Source organism: Apis mellifera, linkage group LG1, assembly GCF_003254395.2.
Source record: "Apis mellifera strain DH4 linkage group LG1, Amel_HAv3.1, whole genome shotgun sequence".
In the NCBI taxonomy this organism is placed as follows: Eukaryota; Metazoa; Arthropoda; class Insecta; order Hymenoptera; family Apidae; genus Apis; species Apis mellifera.
The window spans coordinates 19,032,808-19,054,256 of NC_037638.1; the positions used below are offsets into that span (position 1 = coordinate 19,032,808).

Genomic DNA, 21,449 nt, shown 5'->3' on the forward strand with positions numbered 1-21,449 from the left:
GGAGGGAATCAAAGCGAGATGTCGCCGCACGCTTTGTGACCCGTTGAATGGCTCCTCTTTTCGCCGGGATTGTTTAATAAAAATTGGAAAAATCGCGTATTATATTTGATCGCGGTAGATTTAATAAACGTTGCAATTACATTTGCGGCGCGCATTCCTTTTCTCTTTTTTTTTTTCTTTTTTATCCATTGGCGGAGGTCGTCATCCTCTTTGAACCCTTGTATTTTTTCATATTTTTACATCGCTTTAACCAACCGTTCGATTCGCTTTGATGTAACGAATCCCAATCGCGATACAGGTCCGCGATTTCCTCCTCGCGTTTGTGTGTGCCGCGTTTCGTTTCCACTTGGAGGAGGTGGATATGGAAAATTAGCTAGCTCGAGATATCAGGACGGGACTTCGACACTTGAAATACGCAATTGTGCGAGTATCGATAAATTCGTTCGTGCATCGTACGCACGCTATATCCTTTTCCATAAACGTTTCGACCCCTTTCGTTTCCCCACGGCACGAGTTTGACTTTAATTCGTTACGTTTCGATCCTGTAAAAATATCGTTCGTTACTTTAATTGAATTTCGAAATCCTCTGTTCGTTTCTTTTTTTTTTTTTTTTTTTCCATCGAAGTAGTGAGTATCGAAATGAAAATTAAAAACGAGGAAAAATGGATAATCAAAAAAGGGGAGGAGACTATTGGTCGATATTTATGATGTATAATGAATATGGGAAATTAATAGGTAGTCCGAGAAACGTGAAAAAAAAAAAGAAAACGGAGGGGAGGGAAAAAAATATAGTAATTCTTCTTTTGATGCAGGAAACGAGGTTCGAATACAAAGCGGAACTATCGCTCTGGAATCTCGGAGCGTGTATTGCGGGGGATATTCCCCAACACAGAGACGAAAGTCCTGGTTAAAAAGTTGCTAACCGGGATCTCGATATAATAGGGTCATTATCTGCGGCAAAAACCAAGCCATTTTTATCCGAATTAAGATACTTACTTACGAAATAATCCGCCTGTTTTAATACCCCTCTCTCTCGAGAAATACTTTTTCTTGACCGACCATTTTCATTACGTTTACAAAACTCTACTAGATTTTTCTTTCTTGGTGTCGGTGGATCACTATAAAAATAATATCCATTTCTCAACGAGAATTTTCATCTCAACGCGTATCGTTTAAACGTTCTCAATATTTTTTCGTCCTCCTTTCCTTCCTTTAATCCTCGTCGAATCGAACAAATCTCCACTTTATTGTTGCATCGAAATAAGAACTCTATCTATTATATTTAAAGAAATCGCCACTCTAAAAAAAATAACTTCTCCACGTATCGCAATTCATTGATTCGATCAATCAATCAAAAACCTTGGATAGAATTTTTTTCCATTACATATATTACGTATTACTTTCACGATTATATTTCGAAAAAGAAAAAAAAAAAAGAAAGGGAAAAAAATTAGAAATTAAATCGAATAAATCACGTAACGCTGGATGTATTCGTTAAAATGTAGGGAGGGTGCAGGTTTCGAATAGAGATGGTTTGCATCACCCTGTGCTTTCCACAGGAGACAAGGGAGCATGTTTCGGATAGTGGTTGGTGGTTCAGCTCATAGAATGCAGATGGGTGGCGCACAATTGTACAAACGTATGTAGTACGTATGATCTGACGTTCTCTCTCGGCCACCGTTCCCCAAAGCCGCTATCTAACAGTGGCCATGCGAGTTGGTCTCCTCGTAGGGCCATGGTGCATAGGCGCGGTATGGAAGCATTAAACGGGGGAGACTGGACGGTATCAGCGTTGGTGCAGCTGCAACTGCAGCTGCCAGATCCAAAGTTTTGTGCAACATCGTGTATTGTGACGGTTCGAGCGACTTCTACACGTGACTATATCGATTCCTATATGTATATATAAATACGTCCCAAGTTTTTTTACTACGTTGTCAGTCTTTTTTTATTTTTTATTTTTATTTTCATTTTTTTTTATTAACCCATCCTTTTGTTTCCAGGGAACAATCAATCTTTGAAACGTTGTGTGTCGTTTCCAGTCAATGGCGATCCACGTATGTGCGCGCATATTTTTTTTTTTCTTTCTGTTTTGTTCTGTTTTTTCTACCTCGTGCTACCGTTGATTCGTTTTATATTTTATTAAGTCTGTTTCTCGGCCGTTGGTTAACGGTTCTCGAATCGTATTGATTTTGTTTCAATCGGTGGTGGTCCACGACATATATCCATCGCGTTATATTTGTCGGGACTATTTCGAGGCTTGACCCTTTATCTCGTCCCGTCTCGTCTCGTTACGATGTTCAACTTTCGATTGAATCGCGGGGCAGGAGAGGAGGAGAGGTCGGTCGACACAATTATTCTTAAATTGTCCGATTTAAATGTCAAAGAGAAAAGTATCTCTGAATCGGTATTCCTCCGAGGACGGAGTATCTTGTTCAATCTTCTTCTTCAAAAAAAGGAAAAGAAAGAAAGAGAAAAAAATCTCATGTTCCTTGAACTAGAAATCAAATAATAATATCGGTGGAATAATTTCGTCTAACTCTTCTCGTCCAGACCAGCCTCGATTCTATCGCATTCGTTTGAGTACGCCTTTCTCCCTCTCTCTCTCCCTCTCCTTCTAACGATTATTTTATTTTAATAATATTTGTACGGCCATTGCTAGCCTATATTAGCCTATATTATATTCAATCTTCTTCTTCAAAAAAAAGAAGAAAAAAGAAAGAGAGAAAAATCTCATGTTCCTTGAACTAGAAATCAAATAATAATATCGGTGGAATAATTTCGTCTAACTCTTCTCGTCCAGACCAGTCTCGATTCGTTTGAGTACGCCTTTCTCTCTCTCTCTCTCTCTCCCTCCTCTTCTAACGATTATTTTATTTTAATAATATTTGTACGGCCATTGCTAGCCTATAACCCCTTGTCTGGCCATAAGTACCGCGGTACTCTGGGAACGATTTTCAACGGTTAAAATATTTCCTCGTTAGAGTAGAGTTTCAACCTGTTTTCTTCTTGCTCTTTTTCCTCCCCCCCCTTTACTCGAGATTCCTCCGTACGCAGATTAATTAGTACAGCGTCGTTCAGGGAAAGAATAGGAACGAGAGTGCGCCTTAATTACTATTCCAAGATACCGTCGTAAGTTTCGTAATAAGCGAGAGCGCGGAGGCGAGGTATAAGTAATGAACGAATCCAGATGTCGTAGTCATCGTCGGATGTCGGATCGAAAAATAATGACCAAAGTGGAAGTTTCAATTGCGCTTTCACAACGCCCGCCCACAGGAATATTAGAGCGGCTGCTCCAACCGAAGATCCAATAATCTCGATTCCCTTCGATAACAAATCGCGGCTGTAATACGAGCAGGAAGCGGAAGTAAAGGAGAGTTGTTAACCGGATACGAGCCGACCTATTTCTTTATCGTGACCGAGCAATCCTCTCTGGTCTTTAGAGGAGTCAACGTTGATGACACGGTTTCGTAGAATTTTTTTTTTTTTTTTTTTTCTTTTTTTAGATGACGATCTTTCAAACTTCCGGTTGACAGGCTCCCGCAAATCGATAGAAACCGATGTTAACCTGCGACCTAATTTCCACGCTTCGTCGACGATAACTGATAATAATGCTGGTATGAAATAAAGAGAAGCCAAGGAAAGTCGAAAAAGATACGGAGTTCGTATTACAAAGGAAAAAATAAAATTCCCCAAAAATTAATGTTTAATTCGAGATACCCATCTCTCATTGTTCTCAAAAAGCGGGCTCTTTAAGATCGATTGGGTCAATGATTAAACGGTTGAACGAGTTTACGACGTCTCGAAGTGGAAATTAATTTTTCACCGTTGCGAACGGAATATATCACGCCTCCTTGTTCTTCTGTTTCTGCGCTTCCTTCTCTTGGGTAAAATTTTTCCCCAGAACCGATATCGCGTGGGCGATGACAACGGTTTCGAGGAAAAGAACGAACACGCATACACACAAGGGTGAACCGTTGTTACCGAGACGATCGAGACACCTCGAGCGTTATCCTCGGTTTTCCAACTGTGGCGGTTGCCATTGCTCCCCACGGTGTAACGCGAGACAGAGTTTCGTTCTTGCGATTCTCGATAATCCCTCCGCCGAGACTTTCGAGACTCCCGTTACGTACGAATTTTTTCGAACGGGATTTTTACAGTTTCTGATAGAATAGAATACAGGGGTATAAAAAAATGGACGTTCGACGAAGAGGCTTCCGTAGAATTATTATTGCATTCTCGAAAAACGTAATCCTTTCGAAAACGATGGAAATGTATAATAAAACGTTAAGCGAATGGTGAATTTATCGATTCGAATATCTTCTGTTTTCGTTTAATCAGGATGGAATTGTTGGAGGGGGTTTGAATTTCAACGACGTCATTTACATACTCGAATTGCGCGCGTTTCATTTTCTTCAACGGAACATCACGTGTTTAGGGAGAAGCATTCGACCGGAGAGAGAGAGAGATTCGTGAAATATATTCATGCTCGAGGCTCGTTAAGGTGGCGTATTTGTCATCGGCAATGAGCACACCCGCTTAATAATAATTTAACTGTTACAGTGGCTTGTTCGACGGTGACAGTGACAAAGTGTCAAGCGGCCCTGCACACTCTACAAGCTTTCCCTTTCTTCCGCCCAACGTGCCTCTGCAGGGAACCGCATGTAGACCCGGATTGTAACAGTTTCCAGAACTTCCTCTTCGACCACCCTTGCATCTACGTCTTAAAGAAGGGTAAGTTTAACGTTAAGAGGGCTATTATTTTCTCTATATTACCTTCCTGAACTAACTTTCCAACACTTTTTCAAATCCCTTTCAAACTTTGATCACTCGTTTAAAAAACTTGCCTTCCCAAAATTCGCGTGAAAAATTGTGAACAAATTTTCGAAAAAAAGAAATGTCGACACTTTGTTAATAATTTCTAAAATATTTCCTACCTAGTTCGTCACGCGTCGACTACGTTTATTCAATAATAACGAGCTCGATAGTTCGATTTCGTTCATTTTCCTATATTCCAATTCGCAATTACGGAATCTTTCCGCGAATATACGCGCAATACGTATATATAGAGTCGTAGAATTTTTCTCTCGTCGGAAAATAGGATTTATAGGGGGAACAGGGAAAATCAATTAAGATCAATCTAGTCGCCGTGAAAAAGGGATCGAGCTGGACACGCGTTAATCCTCTAACAAGCGTTTAATCGCGAGTCGTGATTGTAACGAGGGATTCCGGGCCAGGAACGTCGGGAAAATTCCTCTCGACGGCCTCGATCTCTCCCCTACCCCTCCTCCCCCTCCATCCCTCGACGACGATGACGACTCGGGCTCGGGAAACTTTTAACGAGTCGCGAACGTTTCTAATAATCTGGCCGATCGTTCGTTTCTTCTTTAACTATCCGTCCGCCATCCGTTAGACGCACTCGAGGCCAGCCACGAGGCGGAAAAAGGAAAAGAGGAGAAGAAGGAGCGCCGTCAGTCGTCGACTCGCGCGTTCTCGAACCGAATCCGTCTAATACTCTCGAACGAAGTCTGCGTTCCGCATTCCACTTCCTCGGCCAGAATCGGATTATTCTCTCGAATATTCTCGATTATTCACGATTATTCTCGATCAAGTTAGGTTCGATATTTTCCTTTTTCTTCTTCTTTTCTACCAATTTTAATCCCACGATGTTGTACTTTTTAAACCGATTTCGCCAACGAATCGGAAACTAAATTATTCTTATTTATTTTCTTTTTCCACGTCATTGTGCGCAACCAGATTACCAGATCTCGTTTCACGAATTCCAACGTTATTTCGCCGTTTTGTAATTCATCATCCGTGATCGTTTAATTTTTCAAAAGTTCCGTCGTTGGAGAATCTTACGCGCACCCCCTACGCGCAACCCCCTTTTGACGCGAGATAGAATCGGCCGGGTCATCGATCTGCTTTATTTTTAAAAATCGTTTCCGTGAACGGATTTCGGAAGTAAGCGGCGTTACTTACACCCTCTTTTAATTATTCAGTTGTGCGCGATAGAATGGAGGAGAGGTAACTCGAGGAGAAATGAGAAATGGCGGATGCATGCAACACGTTACGCGTCAAGGCGAAAGCTCGGAATTGATTTCTTCCTTTTTTCTTCTTTTTTTCTTTCTTTTTTTTTTACGGCTCGCCGAAAGCATCAAAGGCCTCGTCGGATGCATAACGCGTTGCTTTTCACCGGACTCTCTGAAACTGACGTCGACTTCGAGAAGAGGGAAACGCGCGGATCTTTGCGTGTTTAATGGAGAGAAAGAGGAGCCTTTTCCAGATTTCCTTTCTCCTTCTTTCTTTTTTCTTCTCCTCCTCCTCCCCTTCTTCTCCTCTTTCTCTTCTCTTTCTCTCACACGCACAGACACAGCCTCCTCTCCAACACCCATTCGCGGCCCAGCCGCCAGTTTCCCCTTTTCGTAGCTTCCTTTTTTTCCCCGAGCAGAAGAGCGAATTTAATCTCATTAAGTGCCGAAGCTTCTTGGTTTTCGTAGCGGCTGCGGCTGCGGCCTTTCATTATCCACCTTGCCTTCCCCGTATGACCGGCTTATACACCGGGATGGATGTAATGTAATTAAGATTCTGGCCAAACTCTTCTAATTGCTCCACTCATTACTCCCAAATTATTCCCAGATCTTTCTTCGCCGATATTCCCCTCGATTTCGATATATCGATCTTCCTCCCCTCTCCACACCTCAAATTGTTTCACGAATATATATTATATCTTCCAATATTCTCGATTCGATTCGATTTTCCTCGCCAATTTGATATATTGGTCGCGAGAAATAGTAGATATTTTCACCCGAACAGTATTTTAATCGCACAGTTTTATCTTTACACTTATAAATTATTAATTCGAGACATCGTTTATTAACGAAACTGCGAAATCTCGGCTTGTTAGCTTAATTTATTTTCTCGCTTAATTGCCACTCAAGACACTCGTGCTCTCCCTTCTCTTGAAATTAAAATTTCCATCTTCCACGGCTATCTTCTTCTCTTCCCTTGTTCGACAGTTCGAATATACCGTTTGAAAATCGTAATTAAACGTGAATTTTCGACGAATAATAATCTAATTCTAATCGAAACGAATCCATTGGAGTTACTTCAGTTTCACTTCGAAGCCACGATCTGTCCGTGACGTTATATCGGATGACGTTAATCGCGGGAAGGAAATTTATCTCGAAAGGTTGTCGAAGACAGAGTGGACAGAGGAGAGGGGGACGCGAACACGGGGAAAATTTGATCGAGGTGCCGAGTATATATATATATTTCTCTTCTGACTGAAAAAGAGAGGCTCGGTCGTGGAAGAAACAAAGAGATCGCGATATCTTTGACTGCGGCCCCTTATATAACCTCCGCGCCATTGCGGCTTCTCCTACGATCTCCATTGTTCATTTTCCCGAGGGCTCGCTCGTCCGGCCCGTCGAGCCTTTTGAGCATTTTCGAACGATTCACGGATAATTCCCAATACGCTTCTTTTCACCCACGCTCGGTGTTTCAGCCGCGTTCCTTCTTTTTTTCTTTTTCCTCTTCCCTCTCTCTCGTCGCTCTCTTTCTCCCTCCGCCCGTTTTCCTTTTTTCCTTCTCACTCTTACCGGATCCCGGAAGGATGGTTTTACTTTCCGTCGATTCCACGAGAGAATCTCTCTTTTTTTTTTTTATTAGCTTCTCTATCTTTTTGTTTATATATTTTATAGTTTTGTATTACTGCATTTGCAAATTAATCTTCTTTTAATCTACGAGTATCTAACGATTGGTTGATCGAATCGATTTTACGATTTCTTCGAATCATCTTTTACTTATCGTCGTCTCCTTGAAATGAATTAATTTAATCGTTTTTTATTATTACCGAGGAATTCGTGAACGAAAGACAAGGATCTTAGAAATTATTCACAGGAAATTTTCCGATCTTCTTTATCCGCGAAAAATCTCTCTTCTTTAAACTCTATCTGTATTCTCTTCCTTCTTCCGATAAGAGAATAGTTTTTATTCTTTTCTATTTATACATTGTTTTTAGAGCAATTATTAATAAGATATCGTGAATTTTCTCGTTGCTAATGACGAATACAATTTTGTTGGAGAAATTTTTTTAATTAGTCAACGGTTGAAATCTAATGTGAATGTATGTATAACAGATTCAAAAATGATTAATCTTTTACATTTATTTCTTTTCTTTTAAGGAAATAATATATATACATCAGATACCAATATTTATTAAAATATTCATTAAATTCCTTTTTTCTCTTTCCTTGAAGTATACAAATTCAACGGATATAAAGATACTCGAATACTCAAAACTCTGATAAATCGAATATGTCGAGTGCTCGCAGCGGGAAATTTTTTTTTTTTCTCCTCTTCCAGCAAACATCTCCTCTCCTCTCCTTGCTGCACACCTTTGCCTCCACTCGGTCGTTCATTTCCACTCGATCGTGTCCGTATTTGACAAGAGACACGGATGGGAAAAAAATTATATTAACCCTCTCTCTTTCTCTCTTTCTCTCTCTCGGTATTCCAGATAAGGATCCGTACTCCATCGACGCGCTGCCGACCTGCAATCATGCGCTGAGCGTCTGTTTACGCGGCAAACCGTGCAGCCAGATTTACGAGGACTTCAAAAGCAACTGCAAAGCGCGGGAGGGGAAATGCAGGATGGAGAACCGGTGAGTGAAAACGTTGCATCATTACCATAGTTTATTCTACTTACTTTCGGCGATCGTGCGCGGCGGGTGCGGTGAACCCTCGCGAAAAAGAGGCATCCCCCTCCCCTCCCCGTACGAAGACGAGCCGTAAGTCCGCGAGTCAATATTTACGTCTGCTCTCCTCTCATGGCAAAAATGTTCTCCCCTCCCCTTCAGGGAAGCCTATCCTCTCTCTTCCCTATTCATAATTCAAGTTAAAGGAGACTCGAAGGGGAAGAGGGGGTGTTCTTTTCGAACGTCAATCAAAGAAATAAATTTCTTTGCTGTTCGAATTTTCCTTCTTTTCAACTACTGTTCCGCTTCAAAAACGGATATTAACCTGCCTCTCCTTCTCTCTCTCTCTTTTTCTCCAGCCGATCCACTCGAATTTAACGCTTCTTTCGTTATCCTTGAATTCTTTCTCGAAATTCGAGATGGAGAACGAAAGGAAGAGAGAGAGAAAGAAGGGGAGATGTTGGTTTTTTTCAGCGGCTGTAAACGCGCGAAAATTCGAGGGAACGTTACGTTACGCGTGGAGAAGTTTGACGGGGAGGGGAGGAGGATTAATTCTCTGATCTACGGGATTGAAAAGCGAATCGGAACGTTAAGCTTGCTCGAAGCGTTCGATCTCGGAGATGGTTATAACGAAAAGTTAAGGGGGAGAGTTGGAAATGAAGTTTCGCTGCCGGGCTGACAGCCTTGTCTGCCGTAATTTTAAACCTATTAGATGTACTTGCTTAGCTCCCCTTGTGTTATTCATCGTCAATTGAAATTCTGGAATTTCCTACGCTTTATCTCGATCCAATCTATTACGGATGTACAATTTGGAGAGAGAGAGATTACGAATCGTTTCATTTATATGGAAGGGAAGGTATTCTAATTATTAATTTCAGATCGGAGTTACACGGTCAAAATTAAGGGAAAAGGTGTGTATGTGTATATAATTTTATATAAAATTTGAAGCAATGCAAATATGGTAAATTATATATATATATATATGTGTGTGTATAATTTGTAGTTTTGTAAGTTTGCACGTGCATAAATTATGCTACTAAGTATTCGAATGCATACGAAAACTTTGTTCCGTGGTGTTTTTTATAATTATATTTTAACAATATGTTATAATTATTCATATACATATTCCCTTAATTCTACGGGAAAGCTTGCGCTTGTACAATTTATACACACATTCGTCGCTGTTACCGTAGTCTATGTTTAATATTAGTTAAGTTTAAAGAGACGCAAGACACGTATGGACGATGCTAGAAACGCGGGAGCGAAATTCGCCATTTACCAGTTTAATCTGTCCTTTAAAAACGAAGAATTATGCAACTATTATAATTTTCGCAAGGAAAAATAATTATCTTTAAGGAAAGATTTTTTTTTCCTCTTTCCCCCAAGATTCGACTTCGAATCATCGGTCAATTTTTTTTTCTTTTCTTTTCTTTTCCTTTTTATCACCTGTTCTTTTTCTCTTGCGTCGTAAACGAATTAACGAGCGAGCGCGTGTACGAGGCACACGCTTTTAATTACAGAAGTTCCTCGCGTGTCGAAACTTTACGATCTTCTCGATCTTTCCTCCCGAAGTAATTGCCTCGTATTTTTCTTGTCACTTTCATCCCTTCTCGCCGTCTCTCTATGATTATTACCATTATACCTTTCCAACGGAACAGGGGAGGGGAAAAATGAATCAAACTACGCGTTACGTTCGAGCGATGTGTAAAAAAAAACAACAGCAAAGTTTCCGTGGAAACGATTTACGACTTCCAAGTACGATGCATCATTTGTCCAGCGCGAAAAGCGGACACTTTTGATGGGAAAAAGGCCGAAAGAATTTCCGAATTTACGTCACACGCGTTCCAAGAAGTTTCGTATCGTTAGATTATGAAGATCCGATTTATTTCGAATGGATTTTTTAAATTAGATTTAGAATCTTCGGTTAACAATATCGTTTTAAACAAAAAATTTTTCTAAAAATACAATATATATTTATATATATATTGTAAAATTCTTAAATTGAAATTAGAAAGAATTTAAATCAAAGTAACGAATCAACGATCGTTATCTCTTTCATTTATCTCGATACGATTTCCAGTTCTCGAGATATCGTCGTATAAAAGAGAAAGATTAATCTTTTAATCGTTTATTATTTCCGTTCTCCTCGTCTATCTTCGAATCTCTGGTCGTCTCTATCCCAATCTATCCCAAACTCCAGACAGACGCGATTCCTGAAAGTGCACGCTTCCTGGAAAAATCCAGGTCACTCGGTCGCGAGCCCATCCATAATTTCTGCCCTGTATTAAGCGCTATAAATAATAAAACTTATATCTCGGCGACCAGTTGAAATAAATCAAAAAGCGATTTCAATGACTTTTTAATCTCTTCTCGCGCTTCTCGCTCGAGAAATTTAAAATTCTTTCCTTTTTTCTTTTATATAACTTCGAATACCATTAACGATTTAACATCGTGATATATATATATATATATATAGAAACATATATCTTTTGATATAATTTTTTATTTATTCATAATTTAACTAGATAAAAATTCGCGATCTTTGGAGAATCTTGCTCGCGAAACGAGAAACGTTTTATGGAAACAAAAGACGGGGAGGCATGGTCGTTAAAAAAAATAGTTGGAAACGAAGGCGAAGTCGTCGCGAGAATAGGACGTGTTCCCGCGAACGCTCGATCAACGCGCAGGATGCCTCGGTTGCATGCAACCCCTGCTAAGTAATTTCTTCGTGGAAACGGCGAACCTCTCATCGTTCATAATACTGACGTACATAACGTTTTCCTCGCGCCCTTCAAGTATGCAACTCGTTTCCTCCTCGAACGACTTCGGTTGAAAAACATTACGTACGCGATACGCGGCACCATTTCGGTTCGGGGGGAACAGCCGGCCAAGTTTTCGGGGCGAAAATTAATTAGACGTTTACACGGCTCGCTGACGTGGCGTGGAAAGTTACGCGGCGAGAGTTATTAATAAAACGAGCACTTGTAATAATTAACTCGCGATTTGTTACGGATAAACTGTGTTTAAATCGTGATTAAATTGCGGCGCGTTGAGATGATGGGAGAGGGGAGGATGGAGAACACGAATTCGACGAGTCGAAAAATTTAATTAATATCGCAAAAGAAGCAAGAATTGTTTGCGATAGTTTTGTTGGGATAAATAAAGAAATTTGTAAATCGCAACACTTTGTTCTACGAATATGCATGAATGCAGCTCGGACAATCTTCGAATTGGATGTTCAGCGATGAATCACGTTTGTAATTGCGCGTTCCTTTTTTATATTCGATTCAATTTGGATGAATCCACGAATTATTTCCGGGAACATTGTCAAACGTTATTTCTCCCACTTATTAAGCGGAGTTGGTTATTAATTCATTAACGAGTAAATAAATTTTTTCCATGTTTCTTGTCGTCGTATATTTCCTCTCCGTAAATACGATACAATTTTCCCGTTACTTAGTTGCATTAAACACGCTTTCACCGCGTTCCTTTTCACACTCGGAGTTTCGAATAAAATCGTGCTGATGCAAATTATTATTATTATTATTATTATTTCTTTTTTTTTCAAAATTTCTCGGGCGAAAGAAATTTTTTTACCAAGTGTGTAGCAGCTACTTTCTCTCTTCTCTAACCTTCGCGAGTTTCTATTCACTGGCATTTCTGGAAAATAAAAAAAAAGAAGTTGGTTTTCCCCTTCTGCAACGTTTACACGGCATGGAGGAGTAGCGGAAAGACGGGTATACGCGGTGCAAGCAAAGTAGGAAAATTTTATTGAAAGATTGGAGGGAGGGGGAGAAGAAGGGTGGAGGAAAGTTAAATAGGAAGACGTTTTCCACTTCTACCTGTAACATACTTTTTTTTTCTTCTTTTCCTTTTATTTTCTCAGAAATTCTCAATTCTGTTAATTGAACCGCCGAATACAATAAAAAGAGACCGACCGTGTATGCTTCTTTCAATTTTTTTTTTATCCACGGTTTCTTTTAACGATATTTCTGCGTCTCGTTTAGAGGTATTTCCGCTAGTTTGACGTGCCGTGCTCGCGAAGGGATTAAACGCGAGGAGATACAAAACGCGCGGTCCGGGATTCGCAATATCACGACGATCGGATGGAGCTGTTGTATTATTGTAAAAGCTTTCGAACGGAATTCATTCCTGTTATCTGCTTTACTTTGCCCCGTTTTACCGGGATCTCGGCTCGCGGATTAACAGAAAATTGGAACAAGAACCGAAAGACGATGATCGGGGATAGGTTTTTCTTTTATAAAGAGAGAGAGAGGAGAGGGATGGGAGCAGGTTGAATAATTTCAATGTTGTTATTACCGGGCCGGAAATGACGATATGGAAACGAGAATGGTGAAAAATATTCGAAAACGTTAACGATATTTGGAAGATAAAAATATCCGTGTGAATATTTCACCCGCTGGCAGGTTCGAATGATTAAACGATCAATCGAATAAAAATGATCGATTGGATTTGGAAAAGAAAGTATTCGGGTTATTAAGAAATATTCACAGAAAGGGAAAATCGCAACGATTATATTCTACCAATAAAAAGAAAAAAAGATTCATCTGTGAAATTCAAAATTAGAATCGATGAAAATTAATACAAAGCTCAAGTGATAGAATCACAGATCGATTTTTCCTCTCTCTCTCTCTGCTCATAGAAAATGTATATACGTGTCTCGAAAGACCAAGAGCACGAACTTTCCTCCAAGTTCGAAACACCTGCGTGCTTGAATTGAATTCTGTGTCGTTTGTGTGTGCCAAGAGTGATTCGCCCAAGTTTTCCTTCTCCTCCTTCTCCTCCTTCTCTGAAAAAAAGAAAATAAATAAATAAATAAATAAATAAATAAATTCGACGAGAAAGTTGGCGACGTTTTCGTGCTTTGTTCCCGCGAATAAATGGTCGAACTCGATGCGAAGAGGAGGATCCTACGGGGGTCCCGACCGTTTCTTGTCCGTTTCGTTGTAAACGAGGAGGAAGCGAGGTGTCCCGTTCCCCGGGATTTGCGGGACACGAAAGGCTCAAGAAATGCGCGGGGCAGCAATTAATGATCCCGTTAATTTAATTAATGCCTTCCATAAAGCTCGCGGTTCGTTACGGCCGGTATAAGCAGCACTCGTTGCGTTTTCGCGAGAAAAGGGGACAAAAATAATCGTTAGCACGGGGGCAGAGGGGGGGAGGGGGAGGGGACAAGTGTACGTTCGCGAGATATACGGCGAGAGCTTGCTATAATAACGGTTGCGAGAGGGATTAAATGGATTAAATTCACGTTCAGAGATGAAAAACTGAAAAGTTTTGTTTCCTTCCTCCTCGATATATATATATATATATATATACTTTGTGAGGAGAATCGTGGTGGTAGACGAAGATCGAAGATGGATTTTTCGAAGAAAGAAGAGGTTTATTTCTGTTTCGAAGGAAATGAGGCGAGAAAAATACGGATTATCGAGATTGGTATTAATTAGGAGGGAAGAGAGAAGTACGTACACGATCTACCTAGCTTAACTATCCATTTTCGTGTTTCCCGAAACTTTGGATCCCGCGTAGTAGACGCAGTGTAGCTGATTTTAACCCCTTGTTAACTCGGCTCTCGCGGCAATATCATTACAAGTTGTATAAATGAAACACGGATAAGAAAGATATTTTTAACATCCTCCTCGTGAAATACGTCACGTTACGTTTACGATAAAAGTTTTGAGTGGCCGCTGTTATAAACGTCGTGTCGATAATGCCAAATTTTATTACAACAATCCATCATAATTTTTCGATAATAATAGTTGATTGATATTTTTGATCTCGATCATTTGACACCCAAGAACGGATATCGAATTACAACTTGAAAATTATAACAGCACAAGAAAATTTATTGGAAGAAAGAATAAAATTAAGATATTAAGATTGTTGAGGGTTCGAAATCTGAACTCGAGAGGATAGAGATTGGAAAAAAAGAAAAAAAAGAAACAACAAGGGATGATAAGATAAATTTTCGTATGACGTTTTATTAGGAAGGGGATGGGAACTGGAAGCGTAACGACGACGGGTTGGAATTTTTTTCTTTCCACCCTTGGCCGGGTGGGAGATATTCATTTTTCAAGCGGCAATGCACCATCTTTTCTGGCGCTGAGTGGATCGTTTTCACGAGAGGACGGACAGGAGAATGCGCTTTCTAAAAAGCTACCACTTTCCCGCTCCTTTCGTCTGTCTTGACGAAGACAAACCTGCTTCCATAGTGGAACGCGCGATCTAGCCTCCCCTCCCCCTACTCGGACACAACCTCACTGAATATAGGAGAAGAGAGAGGGAGAGGGAGAGAGAGAGAAACGAAAGATAACCACTTATCTTTCGCTACTCGCTTCCAGTTATACTAGCGAGCGTTAATGAAAACGTACCACCGACGTGTGTAGACTATGGAACAATCATCACCTTCGTGCCCCTCCCGTAAATTTTCCAGCACGGGATTTCTGATCATGAATTCTACGTTTTTCTTGGTTTTATATAATAATTTGAACCGATATTTAAACTTACGATAAAACGAAACACCGACTGGAATAATTATCATCTTTAAGAGATCAAGCCGCATCTTAGAAACTACTTCTGAAATATAAGATTTACAATTGTGAATTTTGAAATGCCACGTATGGATAATCGTAATCTTTGGATCAGATTTTTTTTAAATTCGTGGAATCTGTGGCGGTAAAATGATATATAGGAACTTTACACTTCAGATCTACATAATAAAATTGCATGTAGATCTTAGAATCGAACGAGGAATTTTTAAAAAGATTTACATAATATCGTCGAAATTGATCGAGAGACAAACAAAAGTATGACGATTCATAGCTTCGAATGCGATTCCCCTTTTTTTGAGTAGAAAATAAACGTAAAGTGAGGTAAAAAGGGAAGAGGAAGAGAAGGAAGCACAGGAAGAGAGAGAGAGAGAGAGGAGGAAAGTTGGGAAGTCGGTGTCGCGTACAAGCTGTTGACATTTAATTTAAATCAAGTCGGAAGGGAAAAGTTTCAGAAGCTATCGATCCAAAGTAGTTACAAGAGGAGAGGACAAGGAAGCGCTTATTAGTTAGGTCTGGTTGGAAGTTTCCGTCTGGTTGGAATTTCTGGCGGCGCCGGATCGGCGCGGGTGTGCGCTCGATGACGATCGTTTCGAAAAAATGAATGTCAATATGTAGCCTTTCTCGAAGGAAACTTTGGGAGGAATTTCGAAGTTTTCGAGGAACGAAGGATGCGGCGGAAGGAGAGCAGAGGGGGCTCGAGTAATGAAACCGGAAACGACTGGGTAAAATCAATTTCTCGGTGAAAAATGCCATCGGCCAACGCGTAATTAAGCACCAGGTTTTTTAGATTAAATTTGTACGAAGCTGGCGAGAGCACGGCGCACACACACAGACACTCTGCACGCGTTTTTTAGTCGATTGGATAATGAAAATCGCGGTATAGTTGGTGGCTGAGAAATAAAAGAATAAAGGGGGGGGAAAAAAAAGGAAAAAGTGACGGCAAAGTGAGCAAACGGGAATATACCCGTTTATACGATACCCGTATTGAAAATATTCACGGCGCGAAATGGGCGAATTGTGTAGCACGTTAATTAGCACTGCCAACCAACTTCCTAAGGGATAGGGAAGCGAAGATAATTACGGACGTGTCGACGATACTGTCGCTCCCTGACGAAGGAGTTGACGTTTCGAAACGAATGGATTCCATCGACCGGTCGCTCTGTTCCCGCGCTATCGAGTTATCCTCGAATACCGGGGGAAACGATCAACCGCCGTGACAAATGTTGCCAGCTCTTTCGACACTTCATTCCCCCCCGAAACGGGGGGGAAGTCGAAAATAAACACAGATCGGTGCCGGTACGTGTTTGATAAACTATTTTAATAAAACGCATAGATTATATTTTTTCCAGGATCGGCCGACAGGTTTTAAACAAAAATTCCGTTCCGACGATTGAACGTTGAAAAGAGAGGAGGAACGTTTCATTCTCTATTTTTTTTTCTTTTTAACGATGTTCCATAAATTTTGGCAACGGGAGGAAAGGAGGGGGATAGAATAGAATTGTATCGCGATAGGAATTATATACAAACGTAACGAGGGATGAATTTCAAATATTTCCATATTCCAGTTACGCTCGTCACGCTATCGTTTCTCAGGAATTATTCCCGTCATTATCTTTCCACTTATCTCCTCGACATCCTTCCGGTCTCAAGGCGTATCAACCCAATCGTATTTAATACCCGATTTGCATCCAGGTGAATCGCGAAAAATGTTCGTATTCGTTGTAGAAACATGATTATTTTTCTAGGCCAATAATTCTCGGTATAACTCGTCGTTTCCTGTTCTCTCTCTCTCTCTCCTCCCTCCCTTCCCTCAATATTATCGAAACACGAAACTGCCAATATGGTTATCCGAGATTACTCGATTTGAGATTCGAGATAGTCACGAACGAAAAGAATCCTAAATATAACAATAAGACTGTGTTTAATTTTTAAATTAATAAAAAAAAAGAAAATAAGAAATGGAAAGATAAAATTTGCTCTCGAGGAGAGGAATTTTTATACTTTAATCTCCTCGAAAGCGAGGAAGCGAGCTGGGCTTATTTCTGGGAAAGGGGGAGGGAGAAGAAAGAAGGGGAGGAGATGGGAAAGGGAAGGATGGAATCGAAGCGTTCGATGAACGGCTAACGAGGTCCAACTTGGCCGGAAATGACGATGTACCGCTTCGCTTCGATCCCGAGGCGGTCGACTCCGGGATCAAACCGCCCCTCTTTCCTTCAACCGCCGGCCGAACCGGTGTGAAATTGCCGGTGAATTCCTTCTCCCGTTCGGCTTGATAACCAAGAGATCCTCCGGACAAAAGAAACCTCCCTTCCCCCTCCCTCCGGATCAAAGTAATTTCAAACGTTTCACGATCCTCTGTCTTCTTCGATCCTCCCCTCTCCCTCGTTCTTCCAGGTTTGTCGGCCACCTCGCGCGTTGTTCTACTCGCGTGAACGAGGGGGGAAACGTTGGAAAAGAGCGTAGGATAAAAGAGGGTCTCTGCGACCCTTAAATCGAATCCTGAATTTCTTGGTAAGCGTGTAAAGGCGCATCGATACGGAATCGCTATATTTCGCGAGAGATATCGTATTCTATTCTCGGGAAATAAAGCGGTCAATATCAACGGAGTTCTCTGTTCTTCTTCTTCTTCCTTTTCTTTAAAATCCTTCGCCGATTCTTAAGCCTAGCGCGATGCTATTCCCCGGGGAGATAAATGTACCTCGAATATTTAAGAATATCGACGTGCATCCTTTCTTCCTATCGCGATTCTTTACGATCCTCCCTAAATTTTATTAAATTCTTTCGAGAATTCGCGAATAAATCCTCTTCCCACTGTTCCTTGTTCACGGACGATTTATCCGTGACTCGCCGAAGCGATTCACACGCTAAACTATTCGTAAGCTTCTCGAATAACAGCGCGAACGAAGTTGTATATTCACTAGTCGAATCACATATTTAAACATACGTGAACACGGCGGTGGAGAATGGATTAATGTAAATCGTATGCGATCGATGCTCGTATCAACGCCCCCATCTTGTACAGATTTCGGAAGCGGCAGATTTCGGTAAATACCGAGAACAGCGGAAAGTTCCAAGTATGGAAATTTGCCTTTTCTCGCGTGCTCGCCAACCTCTCTCGTATCTTGGTCGGGCAGAAGTCGAGTCGTATCGAGGAATTGTTGGGGTGGCGAGGATAAGAAGAGGGAAGGGATGGAGCGCCGGTGGAAGCTAAAGCCGATTGAAACAATCGGCGATCAGTGTTCGGTGATCCCACTTGGAAATGGCGGAGGGTTGGAAACGAAATCGTCTTGACATGGAGCCTCACCCCTCGCCTCGACCCATTCCGCTCCAGCGATCCGTGCATTCGAGAGGCGTCGACTGAACTAAAATTTCTCGCAACTGCCGCCTCCTCGACGGAGGGGAGGGACACCGCACAACGCTTTCGAAACAGTTTGGAAATAGTTGTTGTTTGCCCGTCACGTTTGCCTGCTCTTTTTATCTCGCCTTTCATCGACTCGATTCGAACGCTGGATCGACGATGTTTGGAATCGGAAGATTTCGAATCATTGTTGGTGAGGATAAATGAAATTGTCGAAGGAAGGAAGTTGTTGTTACTGTTTCGAGATTGGGATTGGACGATTGATAGACGACGAGCTTTTTCAGGAACTTAAAGGGAACGAAGAGAGTTATATTTGCGATATTCTTTTTTTAAAAGGATCAGAGGGATAAATCTCGATCATGAAGGATAAAACGTCAAATCGAATTATCGTCTGTTTCTACGATCTTTTTAAAAAATAGTACAAATTAAGAATGAGCATCACAAATATTGTTAACGTGGATAGAATATTGTTAGAATTTGGCGTTCGAATATGAACGAGTTCCGACGCGCGAAAACGCGAACGCGGATGGAAAATTACGAACAAATAGTGCATTAAGTTGGCGCGATTGCAGCAACGATCTCAGCCCGTCGTATAATACGCGATAAAACATTGCCGGGTTCGAAGAGAATGAATATTTGCACGTTGGTGAATAATTCAAAACGGGGGAAGAAAACGGGGGATCCGCTTTTGAATAATATGCAATCGGTGAAATGTTTCGCTGCATGCGCGGGCGTGCACTTGAAAACTGATCCGTTTGATAACCCACAGAGGGTGCATCCGAGTGTATAAATGCGTTATTGGAAACCAATTGGGAGGATAACGTAATTGGTGAAGTGCGTGCGCGTGATACAGAGAGAGAAAGAGAGAGAGAGAGATTGTCATAAAACGGCCCTTTAAACACGCCCTAGGAAAGTTGTAACACATGTACAATATCCTCTACGATTCCAGATATTATTATATACACGGATAATTTTCATCCAGTTGGCAATGACTAGCCGATTGTTCACCCGATTCGAATCGAATTTCGTTTCGCGATCCGATACGGGACATTTAAAGGAAAATAATTATCTCTTTGACGTCGTCAGATTTTAGATTCTTCCTCGAAACACCTATGAAACGAGGATGCAACGCTTATTTGGCTTTCAATTTGCCACCGATATCGTTACCCTCCTCTCCCGATCGAATCTCAAAGGAGTACCGATCGAACGTTTTAACCAGTGCTCTCGAATGCTCGGGACGACGAAGTCGAGGACGAGAGTGGAAGAAAAAAAAAAAAAATAGAATGGACCTTGTGCGGGGTGCGAAACAACTTTGTGGAAATGGTGGGGTGGAAAGTAACTGGGAAGTAAAAAAAAAAAAAAGAAAAAGAAGCTATTCGCCTGGGATAAATATTAACTCTTTTATAAATATGAAACGCGGAAAGCATTTCCTCTTGTTTACGTCACCTGGGTAAAGAGCGTCGAGGGACGGAGAGAGCGATGAAGAGACGAGTGGCTACCAATTGGAAAGAGAAACGTTTCTCTCGAGATGGAAGGGGGGACGATCCTTGTATTCCCCGCAAACGGGAAGAGGAGGCGAAACGAAGGAGATAAATAGAGAGAGAGAAATATGGGGGGGATATGTGTGTGTGGATGCAGAAAGGAGAGATAAATTCCCGCGGATTGCATGGAATCGGCAGAATCGGAGTTTATTTTACGGATACGGAGAATATTCCTGTCTCCATGTAATTGTAATGATGATTTATATCTCGATAAGAGAATCGATTTTCTTCCCAGGATTTCTCGCCACCAGGAACAGCAGTCCATTGTACTTTTTGTATATCTATTATTCAGAGCTGTGTGTGTGCATTATTTTTACCGAGAATCCTTTAAAGGGCGGATACATGGATGCTCGATCTCTACACTTTACACCTTTATCAAAGAATGGATTGGACGAATCGAGCGCGAAAGTATGACGTGCAAGTGGATGATGGAAACACTTTCGGTTGAAGCATCGCGTGTCAGAGTTCACCAGGAGGGACCACCGCCGGTATTTTTCACAACATCGCGATCCGGGACGATGATTAATTTCCTACATCTTCGATTCGAATGCCTCCTGGATATCCTCTCCCTATTTCACATTTCACGCGTTATGGATGGCTCGATCGGGATACACGAACTTTCATCGATCTTGTAATCTCTTTTACGAACTCTTACGATAGAATTATTATGCTTTAAGTTCGAAAAAGTAATCGTTGAATTATTCCTTTCGTTCACTCTCTCTGCAAGAGAGAGAGAGAGAGAAATCTTTGATTCGAGAAATTGCAAGCAAGTTTTCCAGCAATCATCGGCATATTGTAGCCGAAACTCGAGCATCCAAAGGTAAGAGGAGGAAGGAGGGGATGGGATAGGTTAGCGTACACAGCACGGAGAAAGACTGTCGGAACAATTATTCCGCGAATTCCGCGTCTGATGCAGTTTTCGCGTACGTCCGATCGTTTTTGGCGCCCCGTCGAATTTCCCGGGCACAGGAGGAGGAGGAGGTTTGGACGCCAGTTAAGCCGAATTCACGCTAGAAATTAGTAGTCGGTTCGAGTCGTTCACCCCTTGGATCGCAGCAACCCTCTGCACGAAAAGAGAGAGAGGAAAATGTCCACGATTGTTTCTGGCACGCAAAAGAAAGGAAAAAAATAGTGTTATATCGTTTCCATTCCTCTCCTCTTCCATCGTACGTGAAACGGGATGTTTTTTTCTTCTTCTTCTCGCCTTTTTCACTTACGAAATTCGGTGGAACTTCATTTGTCAAGCGAGGATAACAACGGGGAAGAGGTGATACGTCAATCC

At 41.3% G+C, this 21,449-nt stretch overlaps 1 protein-coding gene across 6 annotated transcripts in view; it reads left to right on the top strand.

The window, feature by feature from the left end:
• The window catches only part of LOC551647, a 247,539-nt gene that overhangs the window by 99,244 nt on the left and 126,846 nt on the right, over positions 1-21,449 (top strand). For all 6 annotated transcript variants that reach the window (XR_001706421.2, XM_016917796.2, XM_006571221.3 and 3 more), the window contains exons 3-4: positions 4,561-4,731; positions 8,519-8,663. Coding sequence is in view for 5 of the 6 variants with exons in the window: in XM_016917796.2 (XP_016773285.1) it covers positions 4,561-4,731; positions 8,519-8,663 (316 nt within the window). In the remaining variant the exon portion in view is untranslated. The remainder of the gene's footprint in view (positions 1-4,560; positions 4,732-8,518; positions 8,664-21,449) is intronic.